General features: G+C 34.9%; 3 protein-coding genes across 10 annotated transcripts; 2 read left to right on the top strand and 1 right to left on the bottom strand.

The window, feature by feature from the left end:
- The first annotated feature begins 14 nt into the window (after positions 1-14).
- On the top strand, positions 15-5,492 carry Nup214 (nuclear pore complex protein Nup214). Its single transcript, XM_003699841.3, has 5 exons — positions 15-193; positions 397-690; positions 773-4,895; positions 4,967-5,150; positions 5,227-5,492. Exons 1-5 carry the CDS (start codon positions 161-163, stop codon positions 5,252-5,254), a joined length of 4,662 nt encoding a protein of 1,553 aa, XP_003699889.2. The 5' UTR covers positions 15-160; the 3' UTR covers positions 5,255-5,492.
- On the bottom strand, positions 5,448-9,361 carry IntS4 (integrator complex subunit 4). 2 transcript variants are annotated; one of them, XM_076531113.1, is made up of 8 exons: positions 9,135-9,361; positions 8,661-8,934; positions 8,174-8,595; positions 7,780-8,106; positions 7,424-7,688; positions 6,895-7,357; positions 6,331-6,814; positions 5,448-6,257 (listed from the first exon to the last, which is right to left on the bottom strand). In XM_076531113.1, the coding sequence occupies exons 2-8, from the start codon at positions 8,709-8,711 to the stop codon at positions 5,516-5,518; spliced, it is 2,754 nt and encodes a 917-aa protein (XP_076387228.1). In that variant the 5' UTR covers positions 8,712-8,934; positions 9,135-9,361; the 3' UTR covers positions 5,448-5,515. The 2 variants fall into 2 exon arrangements, with proteins under 2 accessions (XP_076387228.1, XP_003699926.2); XM_003699878.3 differs by having other exon boundaries at positions 8,661-9,361.
- Positions 9,362-9,802: 441 nt separating this feature from the next.
- On the top strand, positions 9,803-16,694 carry Pdzd8 (PDZ domain containing 8). Of its 7 annotated transcripts, none has more exons than XM_076531111.1 (10): positions 9,803-10,084; positions 10,314-10,769; positions 10,857-11,049; positions 11,123-11,385; positions 11,464-12,547; positions 12,620-12,882; positions 12,960-13,163; positions 13,999-14,148; positions 14,979-15,161; positions 15,227-16,694. In XM_076531111.1, exons 2-10 carry the CDS (start codon positions 10,374-10,376, stop codon positions 15,428-15,430), a joined length of 2,940 nt encoding a protein of 979 aa, XP_076387226.1. In that variant the 5' UTR covers positions 9,803-10,084; positions 10,314-10,373; the 3' UTR covers positions 15,431-16,694. The 7 variants fall into 7 exon arrangements, 6 of the variants coding, with proteins under 6 accessions (XP_076387226.1, XP_012146245.2, XP_012146235.2 ...); XM_076531112.1 differs by having other exon boundaries at positions 9,807-9,903; XM_012290839.2 differs by having other exon boundaries at positions 9,811-9,903; positions 10,256-10,769.
- Positions 16,695-18,074: the final 1,380 nt, after the last annotated feature.

The following is an 18,074-nucleotide window of genomic DNA, read 5'->3' as shown; positions in this document are numbered from 1 at the left end:
GTAACTCAATTTCAATCTATATGCTCAACGGTTATGCAACTACTGTGAGTGGTTGTGAATTACTTTCGTTTACTTCGTATTTAACTTGACAAGAATCCGGCAAATTTATGTTTCAATATACTTATCTGTTTATATGAAGAATAACGTAAAATAAGTAAATATGAAAACTGCGCCTGATCCAAAAGACGTCCAGGTATTACATGTTATTCTTTAAAAAGACCGTTTGAAAACAATTACGTTTTAGTTTTCTTCTTTTTAGATCATATAAAATTAAGAAAATAATGTAAATTTATAATATATTTATGTTTTCATTCACATTATACGTATTTTCTTATTGTCATGGATGTATTTTTTTTTTATATTTATAGGTTTATTATAATAAAACCTTTGTTTCAGGAATTTCAATTCAAACAGTCACATACTTCCCAAATTTTAGATGCCTTCACATCCATACCTATTGCATGCAGTTTAGTGACTGCAGATAAAAGAAGGGGATTATTATATGTAGGACAAGATGATAAAATAATTATTTTAAAACCTGGGGAAGATAGCGATCCAGAATGGAAGTTAAAGCTGAATATGCCAATACCCATATCTAAATTAATGCTTAATTGTGACTGCTCCTATTTAGCTGTGGCACCACATGGACCTTTAATTTTAATTTATGATGCACAGGCACTTATTACAAATGTACATTATTGAAAGTTTTATCTTATTTATATTTTCTACATTCTTATCAAATAATTAAAGAGATTCTAATTTCTTTTTTCAGAACTTACAATTATTATATGAAATTAGAGTTTCCTCATTTCATATGGATGCTTTTGTAAATGATCTAAGATGGAATCCTGCTGTACCAGGAATGCTGTGTACCATAGCTAGCGATTACACAATTGGTAGTTTTAAAATAAAGGAAAAGAAAGAAAAGACAATAGAGCTGAAAGCTTTAGAGAAATTTAATGATTTGGATGCTTTGTGTGCAGCATGGAGTCCAAAAGGGAAGCAAATAGTTATAGGTTGTAAAAATGGAAATATTGTACAATTTAAGCCTGATTTAAAAATAGCCAGAACAATTCCTGGACCTAATCCATATATCGGAGAAGTCATTAGTATTTTATGGATTAGTAATTATCAATTTTGTGCTGCTTATCTTGGTAGCGAACGAAAAATCAATGTTCTAATAATTGATGCTCCTAAAGGCGAGACAAACGCCATTTTCACTTGCTACGAAGATATCACATATGGAATGACAGATACAGAAGAAGAAGGAATAATTCCTCGTTATTACTTTGATCATGTACCAGAATGGGGTTTGATCATTGCTGCTAGCAGCAGCAGCAGTGAAGTAGCTGTGTTAGGATCCACAGATGGAGGAGTTACTTGGAATCAATGGCAATTGGTTGACAGTGGTAGAGCTGAATTACCATTAATCTGTACTACAGAAAGTTATCCAGTGGGTTTAGCTATTGATAAATCTCCTGTTCGGAAATTACCATGGAGTGCAGATTCAACGTTACCCATTCCAGTTCCTATACTTCATATAGTTGCAACATCTGGACAGTTATGCAGCTTCCACATGGTAAATTTAATTCCTAATTGTCCTGCTATTAATTCTCCACCTATAGAAATAGTTACACCTCCTTTACCATTACAATCAAATGCTAATCTATCCGAAACGTCTATTATTATGAATGGTGTGATAACTAGTACACCTCGCCCTAAACTACCAGAAAATGTTCCTGAACGTCCTAAACCAATTCCTGCCGGAAATATTTTTGATAAATTTACCGAAGGAAATAGTTTCTTTGCACAGTCCCCAGTTGAAAAACCTAAACAACTGGAACAAAAACCTGAAACTATTAACACAGAAATGAAAATAGAACCAATTCGAGAGACTTATCCTGAAGAAGTAAAATCGGATACAAAATTAGTACCCATCAAAGAAACAGTATCACAAGAATCCGTGGAACAAAAAACATCGGTGGATGATGATAGTACAGATATTCGTGCTTATATAGAAGAACATAACTTATTTGAGAAAGAATTGCGTAATCAATTGGAACCACCGACGTGGGAATATGGTACTGAAGAAGAACGTCTAAAACTTGTCAAAACGTCTAATGAAATCGATAAGTTTCTTCGTCTATTAAGAGAAACAACGAACAGTCTATCTAGCGACATTGCATATTTAAAAGCATTGCTATTGCAGTCGTTTGCATGGGTTGAAGAAACCAAATCGAAAAATGCAGCTACTAATGATATTACAACTAGAAATTGTGGAGATAGTAATAAGATATCCGATCTGCAGAAACTTTATTATTATACTCAAACACAACTTAGCCAAGCTAGTAAAATTTTAGATTTAGGATGGTCGGATCATACGTCTCAAGAAATGTCGCGAATGAAAATTCCACATTTGGAATTCGTGTATCAAAATCTCGTATTACATGACAAAATTATACAAAAAGAAAAAAGCAATGTGGAGCAGCTTAAAAAGCAATGGAAACTAATTTCTCGTAACAACAATATATTTGGATTGAATCGTTCGTTATCTAATTTAAGTATCACGTCATCTAAATCTTCAGTTTCTCTTCCAAGAAATGCAGGAGTGATAGAAGCGCGTTGCAAGGCTATTGCTTCCAAAACTTTAAGTTTTACTCAAGAGAAACAAATAAAATTAAGAAAACATTTATCCATTTCTACTCCGACAATTATAAAACCAGTTAATCCTTCGCCAATTCAACATCGTTTGGAAGCAACTTTATCCGCTTTAGCTTCTCTTAATACAACAGTTGCTGATGCAAAGAATAAAACGGAGCAGCCTATTGTAAAACAGCCGACAACTGCTAAACCAGCTGCTGAAAAACCAAAACAACAAAGCCCTTTAGCTTCGTTAAATAGCATTGTAGCCAGAATTGGTACAAATGAAACTAGTAACGCATCGACGCAAAACAAACAACCTAGCTTTAGTAGTACTTTTCCAGCTGCACCTGGAAATAAACTTCCACAAATAGAAAAGAAGTCAACTGTACCGACAATACCTACTGTATCTCAAAGTGTTAAATCAAAGCAAGATGCTGTTACGTTTAGTCAAGTTAGCTCTTCAGCTCATACTCTACCTAATTTAATGAAATCGTTTCCTAAAGTTAACACTATTACATTCGGCACGCCAGTACAAAAATCTGAAGATGTACAAAAATCTATGCTTAAAGAATCTAATACAAAAACTGGAAAAGAAAATGTATCAAGTGATCCCTTCAAAGTAGAAAATAGTTTATTTGGTACTGGCTCATTAAAGGATGTATTATCAGAAACCACGGCAGAAAGAGTGCAAGGAATTCCTTCAAGTACCACAATAAAGTTTGGATTGCCAATGTCTGCAACAACAGCAGTAACTGCAACTGCAACAAAGACTGATGCAGCAACCACATTTAGTTTTGCTACTCCAAATACTGCTTCTGCAGTTGTAAAAAGTATGTCACAAAATGCGCTTGCTATATCACAAACAAGTGCTCAACCATTTTCTTTTGCTTCAAAGCCTACAAATACTACCGCTGCAATTAATCTAAAAATTCCATCAGTAACAACAACAGCACCTCAAACACAAGACTCGTTAAATATATCAAATTTAATTGTAGGACTTCAAACACCTAATCAGGCACAAACTATGCCTACCAGTAATGTTAATACCGAAGGAAAGTACAATTACAAACCCACATTTGGAACATCTAACTTTCAAATGTTGTTGGGGCAACATGCATTGGCTACCACTCAGATCTCTATAAGTCTTGTAAGTGGAACTCTTCCGAAAGATACAGTTACAACTGCATCTTCAGTAACGATTGAGAGTATACCCACTCCTGAATCAAAAGCTCCCAGCCTGACAACGAGTACTGTACAAGCTCTGCCTGCATCATCTACTGCACCCTTATTTAGTAATCAAATAAATCCTCCAAATATTTCTGTATTTGGAGGAATGTCGAGTTCCACACCAACTTCGTCTACATTTACTGTTACAACCACTGTACCTAGCATTCAAGCTACTACTACTACTGCTAGTACTACTAGTGCCTCTTCCGAACCAATATTTCGTGGTTTTAATACCACTCCGGTAACGAGTACAGCCGCTGCAGCAGTAACAACTTGCAGTACAGTATCTCCATTTCAAAGTACTTTATCAAAATCTAATTCTGATAAAACTACAGTGAATTTGTCTACACCAAACTCTACCACTGTTTCTACTACCGTTTCTACGCTTCCTTTTGGTAGCGTTACAACAACTTCAGTTACTTCAGTTTTTGGTAAACCACCTCTGGCAATGAATACTCAATTTGCCAGTACTCCGGCAGTTTCTTCGGCTGCTAATACCTTCGGCACACCAGTTATCAGTCCGACTTCGATGCCATTCGGAGGTTCTACGAATACATCTATATTCGGTCAAATGCCAACAACTTCAGCAAATGCTTCGGTCTTCAGTGAAAGTGGTACTACCTCGATCTTCGGTGGAAATAGTCAAGCATCGCCTTCTGCTTCTATCTTTGGAGGAGACGCATCCGCAGTGAATACATTTGAAACTCCTCAAAAATCCATTTTTGAAAATAATGCTCAGAATTCAATATTTGGTTCGATGTCAAACACTGGCTCTACGTCATTCTTTGGTGGAACCATGAATAATACTGCTCGGGGAGCATCTTCACCCGGTTCACCGTCTGTATTTGGTGGTGGAACAACAGGTTCACCACCAATGGGTTTGGAACAACCTAGTTTTCGGCAGGCTCCTGCGTTTGGAGCTGCATCAGTTTTTGGATCACCACCTTCGTTTGGAGCACCAAAACTGGGAGGTTTTGGTGGTGGATTTGGAGCAGCAACATTTGGAGCTAGCGCGGCACCTCCAGGTAACACGTTATTTTTGCTATCCTATAATTTATTATCTATTAAAATTAACTGTAAGAATGGTATAAAACAGCGTTTGGAAGTCCACCGGCAATAGGAGGGAATCCTGCACCAATTGATAACACCATGCCGAAAGTTTTTGAAAGTGTAGACAATAGCAACACATTTGAGTCCTTAGCAAGCCAATCGGGTGGTCTCACTTTCAGTAGCCTGGCGCAAAAGAATGTAGAGGCACCAAAATCTCCAGTATTTACTAGGTATGATATTGTTTATGTTTTTCTTACGTTTAATAAATCGCAAAATTTTAATAAACGTTAATATTTTTTATTGCAGCGGTAGTTCTTTTTCCGCCTGGCGGTAATGTACAAATGTTTAAATCGAATTAAATGAATCGTCTCATCATTTTAATAAAAATAGAAAGCAACACATTTTAGTATCCTTTTCGTTTTTGTGAGCTTAGATCATGTATTTATAATTACTTTTTATTAAAGACATTATTAACATCGTCAATTTTAAAACATTGTTGATATCTACATTGTACAAAATCGGAGAGATTTAGTATGTTTTGAATTTATTTACAATAAAGACATTTTATAAAATATAGCGTTATATAAAAATATAGTTAGATACCCCTTTTTATAGGTTTTGGTGCAATTGATACTTTAGTTGGTTTGCAAAGATCAATGACACACGGATCGTCAAGGGGCGAGTGTGTACACATAGCTGAAGACGGTACAAAAAGTGCTAGAGATATTTCGACGTTGCAAGCTTCCATCCAAACTTGATGGGAAAGCAGTACCGTGGTTTTTAATCTATAATCATTCTGCTCTGTATTTTGCAATCGTAAATCCGATTGACGCGGTAATAATAGTTGTATTTGTTGATCGGGATGTCTCAATTTTATACGTAATATACTCGGATCTCGTAAATTTAATATTTTTGCCGTTAACGGGATTCCTAATAGAAGTCCGCCCGTAAATTTCAATGCGGCATCTGCGTCGCCTCTAGGTTCTTCAATAATCGCTCTACAAAATCTAGTAGACACCGATGGTCTAGGAAGTCTTTCTTCGCCTTGCGATACCGGTGTCAAAAGCAACGGTAACAACAACCGAGTTAAGGATCCTGGTTTAACGTCGGCTAAGGTAGGAATCTGAAGTACAAGAGATCTAGAAAAGGATGGCAACTTGGACGTGTCTTGAGGTAGGGTATCAGCTTCGGACAAAAAATGACGTGCGAGCGGAAGCGCACTTCTTCCCGTTACGCTTCTTGTTACTCGAATCAATTCTATCGCTAGTGCTTTTAACCACACGTCATTGGCTAATATGATTTCATTTTCATTCAATCCACTGAATAGTCGTTGCAATCTACAAATTGAAATTATTTCTGAATAAATATTTGCGTATATTAGATATAACAGATAGAAAAAAATAAACGTACTTTTGAGTGTTTTGAAGCAAGACTGAAACGTTAGTGGTTGTATTCGGTAAAGGACTCGTCGATACTGAATTCGCTGACGATATCGAGAACTCTTTCAATACGGATTTCAGAAGTAATAAGCATCGTATATAAAGAACAGTGAAACGTGCAGCTCCCTCCATCCGATGATCCATTTCTGCTAAACGATCAAGATCAATGGCTGCAGCTTCTAAAAGTTGCGTATGAACTCGCCCACCAGGTCTTGCATTTTCCACGCCTGTGACCACTTTTTCTAAAAATTCTTTTCCACGTTCTGCTTCATCGTCAATTTTATCTTCATTTCCGAAGCCAGGTCCACTGGTTATAGTTGGTCGTAAACGAGGAACCAGATGCGGCATAGTATCGCGTAAATAATGATAATGTTTCGATGCATGCTCTGTAAACAATGCATGCATACTCGGACAATGCAATGCGGCATTAAATATTAGTACTAGAACGCTTGCATCTATTATTTATAGTTAAGAATATTAAAGTATTGTTACAAGTTTTATATGTAGTCTACGAAGAAAATTAATGAAAGGATACAGGACGGTTCATCGACATCTGGTTCCGGTGTATCGAAAAAGGGGTGCCGTCCAAGAAGTTGTGGCACTAATGGTAACGTTAGATATGGATGCGAAGCTCCTAATGCTGCTAAACAGTTTCTGATACTTTCTTTGTCTTGTGGATAGCGACTCAAATTGTCAAGAAGACGATTTACACACATGTGAAGACAATTTCTTGTAGCAAGACGGCTAGCAGCTAAAGTAGCGTGCAAACCTTCTCGCACTTCGCCCGAAAAATCTTCTAGTGCTCCCAGAATTGTTTCTAATTGATCTTCACGAAGTGTAACGCTTGCCGACATTTTTCTTAATGACTCGATAGCACGCAATCTTACATCTTGAATTTCATCGTTGAACATGTCAACCATAAAATCTAAGGAAATTCTGGCTATATTTGGCTGCTCCAGAGATAATGTACAGAGAGCCTCAACTGCTGCTGTTCTTACCTAAATATAATTTGTATTAAATACGCAGAGTATAGTTATCTAGATGTGTACAAATAAATATAATACCTCTAAAAATTCATCTTCTAAACCATGAATAAATGCACCACAAGACCCACTCTTTTCTTCTACTTCTGGTCTATCTGTTTCTACAACCTTCTGTTTTTTATCTAATGCTTGCTCTATGTATCGCTGTGATACACCTTTCATTGTTCCAAGTAAGGACATTGCAGAAGCTCTAACTCTTGCTGACAAATCACCCATAAGACCGCATATTTGAGAAAATGCACAATCGACCATACGTATATCTTCTCCATCTGCTCCTACAATAATGCTGTAAAAGAATCAACATAGTATCTTGTCAAAGATAAATAATTATTTATTTGATAAGTAGTAACAAATGAAAGTAATAAAATATTATATACTTTTCAGGATATTCTCTCCCTAAGAGCCATATTAATTTAAGAACAGTTCGACGAACTATTTCGTAATCGTCGCGAAGCGCAGCACAAGCTTCTCCGAAGAAGCTTGCCGGTAGTCGACAACCCCTATGTGAATGCAGCTCAGCCATTGTTTCAAATGCTTGGGCACGTACTCTAGGATCTTGAGAACGTGCATAATTGCCAACAAAAATTAAAGTATCATCTGTGGCATTTGCAGTTAAGTATCTGCCAATGATAGAAAGGCAACGTGTTTGTACACCATGCCAAGTATCCAACAAATGCTCACGAGCAATTTTTAATACAAGTGTCCTACAAAAGTATGAGATCAGTTTTTTCTGTCATTGAAGAAAATAAATTTCAAATCTACACGAAATACCTATGATAATCCCCTAATTTTAACAATGTTGCTAAACCTTGACTTTTTACTCTATGTGATTCTTCATTTCTTAAAAGTTCAGAAGTTTCAGTAACGATTCTTGTCTTTTCTGTTGAATCATTTGTAACTTCTCCTAGTTCTGCAAAAATCCAAAGTATTTTTGCACGGACTGCAGCTTCAGTTTCTATAGTAAATCTTTCTGACAACTTTTTTACTACTGAAGGAACATCTTCTGGAGAAATGTATGCGATAGTATCAGATATACGAACAAGAAGCTGCAAAGCATCGTTGCCACATTTACTTTTCTCAAGACATTCTATATAAGCTAATGCTGAACTCCCCTCTGTTCCATTTTTACTGCTACCAGCAGTAGCGGCAAGACGTAATGTTTTTAGTCTTTTTAATGGTGGTTCAGTTATAACCTAGAAATAAAAATAATTAGAAACAAAGTTTCAATGAACATATTTTAAGTGCAAATATGATTTACCTGACTTTGGTTAAACTCTGCTAAAACTCTTTTCTTCATTAAAGCTGCCATACTAATAAAATACCTTACATCGATATGTATGCAAGATATAAAGTTTAGGTTATCTTCTTTAAAATATACCAAAATTAAAGCTATATATTCCTGTTACTTCCACATACTAAATACAAAAATCAACATTTCTGTTTTCATAAAATTTATAAGTTGATATATAGTAGTACAGTGCTTATATTTTTTGTGTCAAATATTGTATGTGAAATGTAAATTATTGAGAATTCTATAACAATTGTAAGGTTATATTTCATAAATTGCACAAAACATAATACGAAAAGTTTTTCATGCTACTGATAAACTAATTATTTAATGTTTTATGTAACGTGTATAAGTTACATATAAGTTAATACTATTAAAATAACATATTATAAAAGTTGCTTAGTTTATGTAAAAAAAACCGCAACTTTCTGTTTGTAACATTACCTAGCGATATTTAGTAATGCACGTAACCATGGATGGCACTATAATGCAATACCAGTCTCAATCGACACAGTAGAATGTGATATGATAATAGATAGGAATTTACATCGCATGATAAATCTATTCTATATCTCCGCCATGGTCTAATTTACCTTCGCGTTGATAGTAAACGGCGCTAAAAAAGCTCAAATTGTTGGGTTCAATTAAAATATGTTTTGCGACTGTAACTTTATTGTAAATTAAACGTCATGTAATTAATTAAATAATATTCTATCATATTCCTGATTCTCTTAAATACTTGTTACAAAAGCATCATATAATAATAACATTATTCTGTTAATATTAAATTTCGAAATATGAATGTGAAATGTGTTCTATTAATATTTACTTTGCAATGTTGGATAATTCCGAACTGCTTAAATAAAAGTAATACTATAAAATTGTTATTTATTTAAAAGAAAAATTTACTGAAAATATTTCAATTTTTTAAAAGCATTTCTTTTACTTACAATTATTAAATAAAAATTTTCGTCTTTATGAATAATCTATAATTGAATTTTATAATTATGCATAATAAAAGAAATTTTTTTTGGTATTATCTATAATTGCATAATTTATTGACAAAATTTTGTAAACGTATTAAACATAAATATTTATCTTTTTGTAAAATTAACAATGTAAGAATCTGTCAAATTGACAAGTTAATCTTGCACTAACATGGCTGCCGGGATCAATAGAAAACTGTCATGATACCTTTTGCCCATGCTCATTGGTATTATTAAATTTTTTAAGATGTATCGTATAAATATTTCCCGTGAATATGAATTATTTTAAATTATTATCAAAGTTCTTTATATATTTCGTGAAAATGTCATAATTTTGACGATTGTAATGATAGGTGAAAGTGTTCTGAATAACTGTTGACCCGTGAAAAGAGGGTGATTCACAACAATGTAATTCAGCATTATGAAAATATCACCTTTTTTTACGATCCATTAAAATGTATAGATATTATAGCAGTACCTAGTATTTTACATAAATGTCGACGATATTGTTGTTATAAAAGTATTAGTTACATAAAGTTCGAATATATTTAATATTTTTACATAATTTTTGTTACATAGTTGTGACAAGACAGTGCCTATTCCTACAATTTTACTTAATATTTTCTGATCTTGGTAGAGCAGAAGTATCACGCTTAATAAAGGAAACTATTAAGTTTCCGATAGGTGAAATATTAATATGGACATTTTTGAATTTATTTGTACATCTGTGATTACATTTGTGTGTGGTATAATATGTACGCTATGTTTGGAGTTTTACTTGTTCAAAAAATATTTGGAAGAAGCTCCCTTAGCAAGTCCTCCAAAAAGATCAATCCATCATGGAATGGCTCAGTTACCTAAAGAATTACTTGAAAAGATTCAAGATGAAAAGACAAATCCTAACATAAGTATATCACGCCAAGCCATGTGCCAAGGTAACGAAAACTTGGCAATAAATTTAACGTTGCAATTTTTGTTTAATGAACTTCGAAATGCTGAACGAGTTCGTCTTTGGTTGTATAGAAAATTAAATAATGAGTTCAAAGAATTATTGACTCAGTCCACTACAGGGAAATTATTGGATAGTGTACAGGTAGATGTGATATCAAGTTGGGAGCATCCCTTTAAAATTTAGCTATAATTTTATTAATGAAAACTAAGAATGTTTATATATTTTTAGTTAAGGGATTTGAATTTGGGTACTCAGTTTCCTACCATAAAAGGTTTAGAAGTTGCAGATTCAAAAATAGATGCTGATACGGGTTTATTGGAAACATTGGATTTATCTTTAGATTTGCATTATTCTGGAAATTTTCAACTGTCAATAGATGTAAAAATGCTGCTGGGTAAAACTGCTTACATGGCTTTACAAGGTATACGTTTAATTATTTTGAATAATGGTAATTTAGTAAGTTTTTATTAAATGCAAATTGTGATTTGTTTCAGTGAAACGGGTCAGTGGGAGAGCGAGACTGCAATTTACACGTGTTCCGTATACTCATTGGTCTTTAAGTTTTTATTCAGACCCTATACTTGAATTAGAAGTGCAATCTCAATTTCAAGGTCGTCAATTACAACCACAAATTATTTCCTTAATCACAGGACAGATTCGCAGAGCTGTGCGTAGGAAACATACACTACCTCGCTATAAATTGCGTTACAAACCATTCTTCCGCAGACTGAACGATGAAGCGGTAGATTTATCCGAAGTAAGGTGTTTTTTGACTCTTTAAAGACATCAAAATAACAGGAAGGGTATCTTTGTACATTTAGACATGTTTGTTTAGGTTGCCAATATGCAATTAATACCGGGTTATTTGGAAGTATCATTACTGGAAGTGAGTAGATTAAATCTTGGACCTAATACGCTTAATGCAGAAGATAAATCACAGATCGAAGTGTATTGTACGATAAGTATAGACTCAACACCTTGGGTATATTTGACTCAATATACTGGAGTTCCTTATATGGTGTTGGATTTGATTATTAGTAAAGTTAGTTCTCAGCAACTTGGTGTAGTATTTAAACAAGAACTTGTGCCAGAAATAGGTCATGTTTGTGTGCTAGTCGAAACTATAATAACTGGAAGCCCTGCAGCTATTGCTGAAATGAAAAAAGGGGATATTTTAGTAGCAGTAGATGGTAAAAAAGTATCTAACATGAATCAAGTAGGTAAACTTGTAAAGAGTGCTGTACAAAGGCGTTTTATCATAAGAGTTGAAAGAAAGTACTCAAAAGCAGATTTGGATAAACAAGCTAACATGAAACTGGACAGTGAAAGATTATCTGCAGAGAAAGGAATGGACAGAAAACCATTGAAAACTGATGCGTTGAGTAAAGGAGATAGTATTCCTAATATTGAAGAGAGTGCAAAGATTAAATTTGAAAGTCAAATTAAATTTTCAGATCTGAAAGATTCTGAAAGCGAAACTTCTGAAAAGCCGGAAACAGGTAGTAAAATTTTTAAAAGAAGAAAAAGTAGCGCACATACTACAGATGATACTGCTCAAACACCTGACAGTATACCTTCCAGAAAAATTTCAACCACTTCAAATCAGTCTATCATATCGAGTAACTCTCAGTTTTGCTTTAACGACGATAGTTACATAATAAATATATCAGATTTATATTATACCACGAAAGAAAAGGAACATGCCTCTTTAATTACTTTCGAAGAAACGAGAAACTTTCAAATCGACTCGGAACTTCAGTACTTGAACATAGGCGTATGGGGTCGTGTAAGAGGAGGAGAAATTCAGGCAAAATTATTAGGATATATAAACGTTCCCATGAAATTAATATTAGCACAATGTTACACGTCTTCAACTGGTCATTATCTTAAATGCCATGCTTTGTTACCACCAGACAGTGGTATGTATTATTATCAATGATTAATATTTATTTCATAATATCGTATATTTTAATTTCATTTATTTTAAAAAGCTTCTTTGACAACCGTTCACCCAAAGTTACAAGGATATTCAGGATTCGATCCAACACTTTGTTATGGTGACATTTTATTATCTTACGTATGGGAGTCCAGTTATCCGAGTCGACATTTATCTGGTGATTCAGGAAAGAAAGAGAGTACAGAATCTGCCAAAATACAGCCAACATTGAACGAAGAGATCACGAATAAAAAGATGCACGATTTTATTAGAACGCATTTTCATAGAGCAACACATTGCGACTTTTGTACAAAGAAGGTCTAAATTTCTCTATTTATTTACGCTCGTATATAATTATCCAAAACAGAACATCAAAACTTCTGTTTATTATACAGATTTGGCTAAAGGATGCGGTACAATGTAGAGACTGTGGCATGGTATGTCACAAAAAATGCGAAGTGCGCTGTCAAGCATCAGGAATGTGTGGAGCTGAGAGTATAACGACAGTGGCATTAGAAGCTGATGAAATAGAGCCTAATACTCTTATCGGGGATTCAGGTCCAGAAATTTCTCTAACCAGTTGTGAAGATAATGTACAGGTACTCAAGACGTAGTAAAAAGTTTTTAATTACGCAAAAATGGCATTGCCAACTCGCTAAAATTTTTAAATTCGCATACATATAAGATACATATAAGAAGTGAACTTTTGTGGTTGGCAACTCCATAAAGCAGACTTGAATTTTTATTCGTTTTCCGCTATGATACAATGTCATTTTCCAACAAACAATGATGATATTTAAGATAGGATAGGGTTTTAAATCATATTTTGCAATTAAAAAGTTTATCGAATGTGTAATATATATATACAATCTATATTTTTACCGAAAAATTGTATATTAATTTTGAAAGTAAAAATTTTATCATTCTATTGTCATTCGAATGAATTTTTCAGAAAGAATTATTATAAAATTACAATCACTATGCATATCTACGCTTTACTAGTCATATTTAATTGTACAGTATGCAATGCTGTAATCAAGGAATTGCAGTTTCGGGCAATTAATGTACTACTTTAAATAACTAGAGTATTCTTGGTATTTTGTAAATAGGGAAACAACTGTTAAGTATAATTCATTTTATTGTTGGCAATAAAACTGATCATCCGTATATAGGGGAGGTGAAGGTTTTTTGTAGGTTTGCACCTTGACCTTGCTTCTAATTTTTAGTATTTTCTGAATTTTTGTAAGTGAATAAATCACTTGCTAAACCGCGTATAAGTATTTCTTTTTACCACGCGAGTAACTATGAAATATCATACTCATTCAAAATGAAAATGCGGCCCGCTTGTACCGTATTTTAGCACTTTATCGGATACTGCATAATTGGGCAAATAAATTTATTAATAAATTTCAAATCCGTTGATCGATTAATCAGGGTGCAACTATGATGGCCATGAAGGCTAGTATAGCTAACACTCTGTTGGGCCTGAAGAAGGCTGGAAGCACCAGTTGCTTGGCCCCACCGGCTTCCGGTACCGGTCTGGCATCTAGAAGTCTTCCCCCAAGTCCCTGTGCATCCCGCAAGGTAGAATTTAATAACACACAGATTTGTTCGCTTGGAACAGAGAAGGATCAAATTAACAATTATTCTATATACAAACATTGGGACAATGATTTAATTTTATTTTTCGAACATTCGGATATAGTTGTAGACCTTCTCTGCTCTGTATTTGTTCTTTGTCCTTTTCTTTATACCAACAATTACGATGAATAAAGATCACGCTTATGACTAAGGTATTTGAGTGTCTAGTTTTCCAGCTTGGAACTGTTTTATCCTATTCAAGGGAATCAACCGAAGAAGGCGCATTGTTTGTCCAAATAAAATGTTATAGGGATTAGATTTTTCTTTTCAAAAATTTATAGTAGAAAATTTGTAGAACATACGTTGTAACGACGAAATATGTGACTCTAAAAGTCAGCTTTCGTGAATGTTTGAAAAGGAAAATCTGTAAAAGAGACAGTGCTCTTTCTTCCCATGTTCCCTTTATTTGCGTTCGCATTTTTATGCAATATTTCTTAAACTTCTGTACACCAGCTTACGCTCTTCTTTTCTGTCGCTAACGAACACACTGTTTTCTGTTGCTCATGGCACTAATTATTTATTTGGGATGACAGATATACATGCAGATGCACATTGAGGCCGTCACGCTTATTATATAAGACATTATATATTGATGCTGTTACAACCTTTTACAAAAAACAATAAGCGTTCGAATAACTTGGCTTTGGTTGCGTTAGTTTCTTACGTTTTTTAAACTATCGTATGAATCGAGGCAGGTGCATTATACTCTAGGATCAAGATCGAGTCTAACGTTTGACCTCTGACGAATCTGATTAAATTATTGAAACATTTAGAATTCATTGGTCGGAGGATTGGGCATAAGTTCTGATCTTTTGGAGGGTGCTGAGCCTAGTGTGGCAGCTCCTCTATTAGCCGGCGATTTGGACGATGGTCTTATGTCTAGAGCTAAAGATACCGGCAAGTTTTTGTACAAATATTTGGAGCCGCAAGAACGCGTTGAAAAGATTAATGCCATGGTAAGAACAATTCTTTTTGTGAACTTAAGGAAGTTAACATTGATGATCCACGAATTTAATCGTAGATGGGGAAGCTGAAGACTGCGCTCGACGCGGAAACTACCTCAAGATTAGAATTATCACAGAGCGGAGAAATGGACAGTATTAAATTAATCGCACAGAGTGATTTGCGAGTTCAAGCATTGAGTGTCTTACTTTTGCACTACTGTGCCGGTTTACAGCATGCTCAGGAGGCATTGGATCGATCGAAAAGCGGCAAGGAATCTTAACGGACCTAGGGATTTGTGAATGAAAACCAAAATACAGGATGAGGAAGATCATGATATCGACGTACAAAGATATACATATAAAGGCATATGCAGTATGCCTATTTTATTTCATGTTTTTGGATTGCACAGTTAATTATCTTTATGCTAAAGAACTTCTCACTAAAATATTGATCAAAATAGGTACAACTCCTATGCCTTTATATTTTTGCTCCTCAGTAATAATCTTTTATTTTTTATCATTGGGAGAGGTAGTTGGTGGTACAGGATGTTTCATAACATATAGAGTTCGCATTAACAATGGACAGAGAACACGTTAGGTCACATATGTTTTTGCCTCACCGATAAATTTTTCAATGGTAAATTGAACAAATGTAACTAATTTTTTTAACAGATAAATTCTGCACATTTTACTTTTTACGATTACTTCTGTATTCCTGGTGTTATGAAACGTTCTCTATAATTCAAAGGTATTTCAAACTCGATATTACACTTGCACATCGATCAGTTTGTTCAATTTAGAAATTTTCTGTCATGTATACTGTATGTAATCCAACGAATTCAACGGATCGAATATGCTTTGAAATTCTTCTTAAAATCGTACCGCGATACTCGTATAATAGATCTCAAAAATAATACTCGTGAATTTTACCGTGATATCTTTATAACTTACCAGAGAACACCAAATACTAAGACTTGTATTTACAGATTATTATATGTATATTCGTAGAGAAGCGAGCGCAACGTGTATCACCGCGTGTTTACGCGATACACGATTCGAATATTTTGATCGATATACGTATAGATGAATAGCTATAAAGTAAAGAAGATAAATTAGTGTCTTTGAGTTCGGTAGTAAGGTAATGGGCAATTAGGTACTTAAATATAGTAATCGATAGCTAAGTGGAACAGGAATTATTCTCTTTGATATCAGTATATAATTAACTTCAATTATCAAGCGTTCACTCGAACAATTTACTCAATTGTGTTTTTTCTTTGTCGAAACGTGTTTTAGTAATTGTAAAACCAGCTGCAACGAAAACCGCATGGATTGCGACTGAATTTTATCAGATAACAATGCGTATCAATTACCTATCGTAAGCATGAATGAAATACACGATACGATAGAATTCCATCCAACAGAATAAAACATTTCAAGTATCGGTGTATATACGTACATTCCGTTGCTTTACGAACCGCTACGATTCATTGTTAACAATGTAAAACGAATATACAAAACAAATGAATATAGATTGTTGAACTGAGATTTATAAAGTTGTAATTTATACTCGTACTATTTTAAGATCAAGAGACAGAAACAGAGAGACGATTTTGCAAAATTGAGCTGCGTGTCTATAGTTATTGGCGACGTTTCCGTTGACGCTGCACCGAACATCCAATTTCTCGGTAAATATGAAAATACTCGAAAAACGGAGACGCAGTTAACGGACGCAGCGCACAAAGAATCTACGTCAGAGCCAAAGATTTTATAGGGCCAACGTTCGCGGTCGAACGGACACGTTTTTGCGAAGCTCGTTTGAACAAATAGCGCGATCGCCAACAGTAAGGGTGTGTTTAAACTAAACGAACAAATGCAGGATCCATTCGAGTAAATTATTGGACCACGATAAACGACCGAATGTGGGCGAAGTTCAAATTAAGTTGACTTGATTAATGCTATCATCGAGATCCTTGTACCCCTAGTGTTCATAAAAGAATAATCGTAGTGGTAGCATTTGTTCACTCGGTTTAAACGTATCCTAAAGTGCAGCATAAAATCGCGAAAATGAAACCTGTAGTATTTCTCCAATTCCTGTCGCAACTTGTATACCGTCCCACGCTTTATTGCGAATCAACGAACGATTTTTAATCGCGTCGTCCCTCCTTTCGATAATTCTCAGATCTTCGAGCACGTTTGAAAAAGATACGTCGTTTGGATTATTCGTGGAACACGCGATGTTTTCTCGTGTCACGCGTTGGCGTACATCACGGTTGGCGTAAACTCAGAATGATAAAATTGCGCGTCGTTTTTGGAAACACGACGTTCGTAGAATTCGCGAAGTACCTACGACGCTCCGAGTAGACGGGCTGGCGACTGGAAAGTTGGGGAACATCTTTCTCGCTTGCAACAAGAGGCTAATGTACACGTGAATCGGTAGCCGCGTGCACCGATCTCGATGAAGCAGCTTTTATCTCGTCCATGAGAGAATCAATACGAACACGACGACAGAGAAGTCATGGGGGATTTTGGCCCGCGAATCTATTCTCGTCCATGAAATGCACGCGCAGTATCCTCTGGCCACGTGCCAAACATGCCGAAGAATCGTATAAACATTTTATCCCTGTTGGGCACTAGGCTCTACGATGAATGGAGAGCAACGGAGTCCTCCAAGTCCGAGAAGAAAAGAGCCAACGTTCACTCGTTTTGCTTTCGTTTCATCGGTCACACGCAGGATTCATGATTTTGACCTTTTTCTTACTTTTTTTTATTTTATAGATATTTTCGATAAGTATCGCAAAGATGAGTCACGCGAATTTTTCTTTTTTAGCATACTGAAATGTCTGAGTCGAAATACGAATTCTAGTTTGACTCTCTAAAACTGTTTTGGATCTGTCACATCTTTTGCGAAGATTGAAAGGTCTTTAA

This window comes from Megachile rotundata, chromosome 4 (assembly GCF_050947335.1).
Source record: "Megachile rotundata isolate GNS110a chromosome 4, iyMegRotu1, whole genome shotgun sequence".
Classification (NCBI taxonomy): domain Eukaryota; kingdom Metazoa; phylum Arthropoda; class Insecta; order Hymenoptera; family Megachilidae; genus Megachile; species Megachile rotundata.
Note: the sequence above shows the minus strand (reverse complement) of the source record. Positions and strands in the feature narration are given on the sequence as shown.